This window comes from Formica exsecta, unplaced genomic scaffold (genome assembly GCF_003651465.1).
Source record: "Formica exsecta isolate Colony F162 unplaced genomic scaffold, ASM365146v1 scaffold1510, whole genome shotgun sequence".
NCBI classification, from domain to species: domain Eukaryota; kingdom Metazoa; phylum Arthropoda; class Insecta; order Hymenoptera; family Formicidae; genus Formica; species Formica exsecta.
In genome coordinates this window covers 116,041-121,770 of record NW_021848836.1, presented here as the reverse complement: position 1 = coordinate 121,770, position 5,730 = coordinate 116,041, and the positions used below count along the sequence as shown (strand labels likewise).

General features: G+C 34.8%; 1 protein-coding gene across 2 annotated transcripts in view; it reads left to right on the top strand.

The window, feature by feature from the left end:
• LOC115232920 (muscle LIM protein Mlp84B-like) overlaps window positions 1–5,567 on the top strand; it is a 24,395-nt gene extending 18,828 nt beyond the window's left edge. For both annotated transcript variants that reach the window (XM_029803089.1, XM_029803088.1), the window contains 3 exons: window positions 1,349–1,645; window positions 2,362–2,682; window positions 3,543–5,567. In XM_029803089.1, coding sequence (XP_029658949.1) covers window positions 1,349–1,645; window positions 2,362–2,682; window positions 3,543–3,819 — 895 coding nt within the window. In that variant the 3' untranslated portion in view covers window positions 3,820–5,567. The remainder of the gene's footprint in view (window positions 1–1,348; window positions 1,646–2,361; window positions 2,683–3,542) is intronic.
• The last annotated feature ends 163 nt before the right edge of the window (window positions 5,568–5,730 follow it).

The window sequence follows — 5,730 nt, the reverse complement described above, 5'->3', positions numbered from 1 at the left end:
TAATTTATATATTTAATAATAATATAATACAAGGATAATAAATAAAACTTTAAGAATTGAATTTTCGCTGAGCAAACATCGGCTTTGATTTTCTCGAAGAATACAGAAAGATTGTCACTAGCACGTGCCTTCTCCGGAACACTCTGTACACGCGTGCGTTTGTGTGTGTCCGTGTACATAAAATATATATATATATACTATATACTATATATTTATATATATATATATATATATATATATATATATATATACACATATAAACCGACGCCTTAACGCTTTGCGCTATTACTCACCTTGGCATCACGAATCGGCTGATCGTATCGGAATATCGAGTGTTCCTTATCGAGGATTTCTTAATGATCATCACGATTCCAAAAGATTCATGTTTTTTTAAGGAGTACTTACGCGTTCAGTTAGTATGTTGCCAGAGACTCTTCTACATACATTCGACATTCCTGTTGCCACACGGTCTGTAGAATCTTGTGCATGTACTTATGACAATCGATGATTAAAGCGAATCTGAAATTCATGTAGAATCGTTACTAATACAACCTTTTGCAACTAGATATCATATCACTACATATGTAAATTAACAATTCTCATCTTTCCCCCTAACTAAATAAGAAATCAGATGTGCGATATATAATTTACTTGAGACACCCTGAGATAAAAATTTCGTAATCGTGTGTTGAGGCAATGAAAGAAAATTCAATTTTCAATGATTATATTTTTATCATTGTAAGCTCGTTTCGTGCGTGGAAATATAAGAATATTATATCGTTATTTTTATGAGTGCAAAATTTAATTCAATTACGTCTCTATATTTTTGCAAAGTTTTATATATTTTACACATCTCATGAATGACTTTTATATTTCATTTTTAATATTATACAAGATAGAATATTATATAAGAGAATAATTCTCTTGTAATTTAATTTTAATGACAGATCTTTTTAATAAAAGAACGTTCAAGTCTGTGTATTTTTTTTAATAAAAAAATGAGCAATAATAATAAAACATTAAATAAAACTCCAATATCTCTTTCGTGTGCCTTGACAAGCGATTGCCAACGATCAATCGCCCTATCATTCGCATGCAACTCTGTTTTTTTCCGATTGCACGGACAAATCGTAGAGATAGGAAAAGCGAGGCGAATTGAGAACATACTCTTCGGAAAAACCGATCTTGAGTGTCTTCCGTTCTCCCAGCATGAATTCCAAATACCTGATCCAATATAGTAGAGATAATTGGACAAAAGAATCAATCGCTTTTTCCTAATCTATACGATTCGATACATACAATCGCCAAACGAGAATGATAACGCGAGCGACCCTTTGCGAAAACGCAGCGATGCGGCTCCCCGCACCACCGTGATCGACACCGCAAAAATCAAGGCCCCCCCGGGCAAGGGCTGCCCCCGTTGCGGTGGCGTCGTCTTCGCCGCCGAGCAGGTGCTCGCCAAGGGCCGCGAGTGGCACCGGAAGTGCTACAAGTGTCACGACTGCACCAAGACCCTGGACTCGATCATCGCATGCGACGGCCCGGACCGGGACGTTTACTGCAAGACCTGTTACGGAAAGAAGTGGGGACCGCACGGATACGGATTCGCATGTGGTTCGGGATTCCTCCAGACCGACGGGCTCACGTAAGTCGTGCCCGATGCCGAGAGTCTAGGACTTTATATTCTTTCTTCTTACGCGTGTGACTATAAATACAACTCGGTTTATATATAACCGAGCCCCGCCGGGTCTCTATAAATGAATGCGTTGAACGAAAGGCCCCCCGAAAATTTCAAATGATACCATGACTTTGTTAATTCGTGATTTGCTTGAATAGAACACATCATCGAAAGAAATTAAAATTATAATAGTTCTTGTTAAATTTTTACGACAAACTTTTATCATAAAATTTATAAAGAAAATTTGTACAAAAAGATTTTATTTGGAACTTTAGCGGTCTCGTTTCATAAATGTGAAATATATATAACTATTTCTAATACAGTTTATTAATAATTAAAAGAAAATCTTTTAAAAGAACATTTTTGAAAAATATGTTACGATATATGTATAATCCAAAAAAATTAATAGATATAGAAAATCGAACGATAAAAGCTAAAGACGATAAAAACTAAAATTTTTGATTTTTAAATAAAATTGGCACAATCAAAAAATTCGGTATTTAAGACTATATATACTTCGAATTTTTAAACAATACATATATTACCAATTAAATATTTTACTACTGTATGGCTTTTAAGTAAAACAAATTATTCAAATAAAAATGTGGGTCAAGCTTAAATAAGGAAAATTTAATATCAATTGATGAGAACTGTATTGATACGATTACGTTAATTACCCGTAGGGAGGAAGAAATTTCAGCCAATCGACCTTACTACAATCCTGATACGACCTCGATTAAGGCGCCAGCTGGGCAGGGTTGCCCCCGTTGCGGTGGCATGGTGTTTGCTGCGGAACAACAGCTCGCCAAGGGCACCATGTGGCACAAGAAGTGCTTCAATTGTGCCGAGTGTCATCGGCCTTTGGACTCTATGCTGGCATGCGATGGTCCCGACAAAGAAATTCACTGCCGCGCGTGCTACGGAAAGCTCTTCGGGCCCAAAGGTGTCGGATTCGGCCACAAGCCGACTCTCGTCTCGACAAACGGAGATCATGCTCCCTCATAGTAAGTGCATTCCGCAAGGTTCCCGAGAGTTCCTGAAATAGAGTAAAAAATGCTATAGCGAAAAGTTTATTTTCGAGAAAACTTTGATGATTGGCAGCGATTTTAATAATTGATCTACTTGTGATTATAATTCTAAATCTGAATAATTATATTGAAAGAGATTATTTGGATCGTTAAATATAGCGTGGTCGATTTATATGACACAGTAATGTTCACAAGCATATCCTTAGAAAAAAAGTTCTTAATCTTAGATATAATTTATAGTAATTTATATTTAATTTATAAAGGATTAACATTAAAATCCTTCTTCTTAATTTTCATTTGTAAAAATATTTAAAAGAGTATAGGAATTTCAATAAATGAGAGATGTATTTTTAAATAAATTTGGGAAATAGTTTTTTTTTAATTGAAATTTGAATAAAAGCCATTTATTTTGTAGTATCTTAACAATTATAGATTTTTATCAATCCATTATGAATTGATTGAAAAAAAAAGATATCGTTTTTTCTCGATAATTATAATTTCTTTCAACCTTTTCAATTTTGGATAATAGATACTATTTAAAATTTCAGAAATATTATACATTAAAAATTTTTTAAAGAAAATATTTACTGTTCTCAAGAATATCCCATACATATATATTAAGTATAAAAATAAATCAATAAAAAACTAATTTTTCAACTTTGAGGAATAGTTCGTTGAGATAAAAATACATGTAAATATACGTACACAATTTCGACAGATCAAAAAGTGTAGCGTAGTATCATCTTAGGCTATCCTTTCGTCGAATCAGGTCAGCTTTCGATTCTTTCACAATCCACTGCAGATTAGATCCTTAGACATTGACTTTCTTTTCGCAGCATCGAGTCCAAGCCCCAGGTCGGCCAGAAGCGAAACGACGGTCACGGCTGCTCGCGCTGCGGCTACCCGGTGTACGCCGCCGAGCAAATGATCTCGAAGAATCGCGTGTGGCACAAGCGGTGCTTCAGTTGCGGTGCCTGCCATCGTTCCCTCGATTCGACGAATCTCAATGACGGCCCGGACGGGGACATCTACTGCCGCGGCTGCTACGGCCGAAACTTTGGACCCAAGGGTGTAGGCTTCGGGATGGGCGCGGGCACCCTCACGATGGCCTAATTGCCACCAGCACCCCTACACACCGTTCGAGGAGAACCCTCGCCGATCCAGTCTTAAATATTAATGTAAATACATCTATATATAGAGGCGTCTCTGACTGTGTATTTTCGATGACAGACGAACGCGCTGCTCCGGAAATTTCGATTTCTCCTTTCCTAGCTTACGACGATTCGATGATTTCGATGACTGTGCTTTCATTATTGCGAACGCAATCGTAGCGAAGGATGGTGATGTCTTGAGCCTATGAGCCCAAGATCGAACGTAAACGGATAAGCCGCTGCAGATTGTTGATAATATCGCGATATAATATTGCACATTGATTATATCATAAATAAATTAAATATTGATTAATAATCTATCTGTGATATAAATCAAGGCAAAAGTTTGAAGGTGTCGTTTTAATAACAATACGATTCCTACACACTTTTCTCTCTTCGAAATATAATAAGCTTTGAAATTAAAAAAAATAAGAGATAAGATATTTATAAACTTATAAAACAAAGAATATATATACATTGATTATTGTATATTAGTAATATAATTTTCTTCAATTTAATTTTAAAATTTTGCTCATTTGGTAAAAGAAGAGATCGAGTGTTGCCATTATTGAAATAACATTAGCTGTGATCGCGTTATATCAATTTATTCTAAATTATCGACAATATGTGTGCGGACTTATCAATTAGATCCATTCTCGCTTAATCGTCACGATGGCTTGCGGGTTGCTGTAAAGATTTTACGAGAAATCTGTAAATTGCAAGAGCCAAAATTGAAACGTCAATAATATCGACATGATGTTCGACAACTGCTTTTCATGCGATTTTTACAGCAGCCTGCTCGATCTCCGATGACGACGCTATATGCAAACGACTAATCTGATGATGAGCAATTACGAAACTTTTGTTATTTTCTTTTTCTCCTTTTCTTTTCTTATTCTTGATCAGGAAATTGGAGATTACGACTCGAGAATCGATCCGCGAGATGTCTGAAAAAAGAAGTTATAAAGATAATGGGAAATTAAATCTCTTTGAATTTATATTTTCTTTGGTCAAACTTGTTCAAAAATTTTTACGCTTGTTTGGATAAAAAGATAGAACCTTTCTAAATAATTTCTGCATCTCTTTTGTTCTGGATCTCTTTCCACTTAATCCGAATCAATAATAGTTAAAGTATCGATATTGATCGAAATAAAAACGAATTTGGAAATTGCGTATCTCACATTAAAAAAGCTCAAGACGAAGATATGTTCAATAAATAAAAAATGTACTTCGCTCCGCTAATGAAGCAAATCGCCAAACAGATTTTTCACATATAATGTTGCTCAAGTTAGCATTTTTGATCGTTAACATTGCTCAGAATTAAATGTGTAAAAGTGTAAATAATTCTTTTTTATCCATTAGCTATCGCCTACGAAACAGAATGCATCATATAAAATATAAATTATAGATGTATAGCTTATTAACTGTTTCGATCGACGATTTATGCAATAACGATCGGCGCGCGCGTAAAAACTCTACCACGAACGAGCATTGCTCCTGCATCGATTTTAACATAAAAACAAAGGTTTTGGAATTTGTAATAATTTATCACCTGGTATCGATTGCAGCCGACACATCCGCGGACGATATAAACGTGTGAATACGAATAAAAATCTATATAACCGGGCTACGACCAGCAGCAACGATGTAACCGACGACTAAGACGAGAAACTAATTTAATTATGATTTTCAATAAATGTATACTTGAAATTCTCTGGACAGTTTTCTTTACCCAAACAAATTTAAATTAATTGATTCACATTTTTAATATATATCTTTAAATATACCATACACATTTCATACTTTTTATCTAAAGTATAATACTTCATAATAACATATATATTAAAATAACACATTAAATAAAAAAAAATAT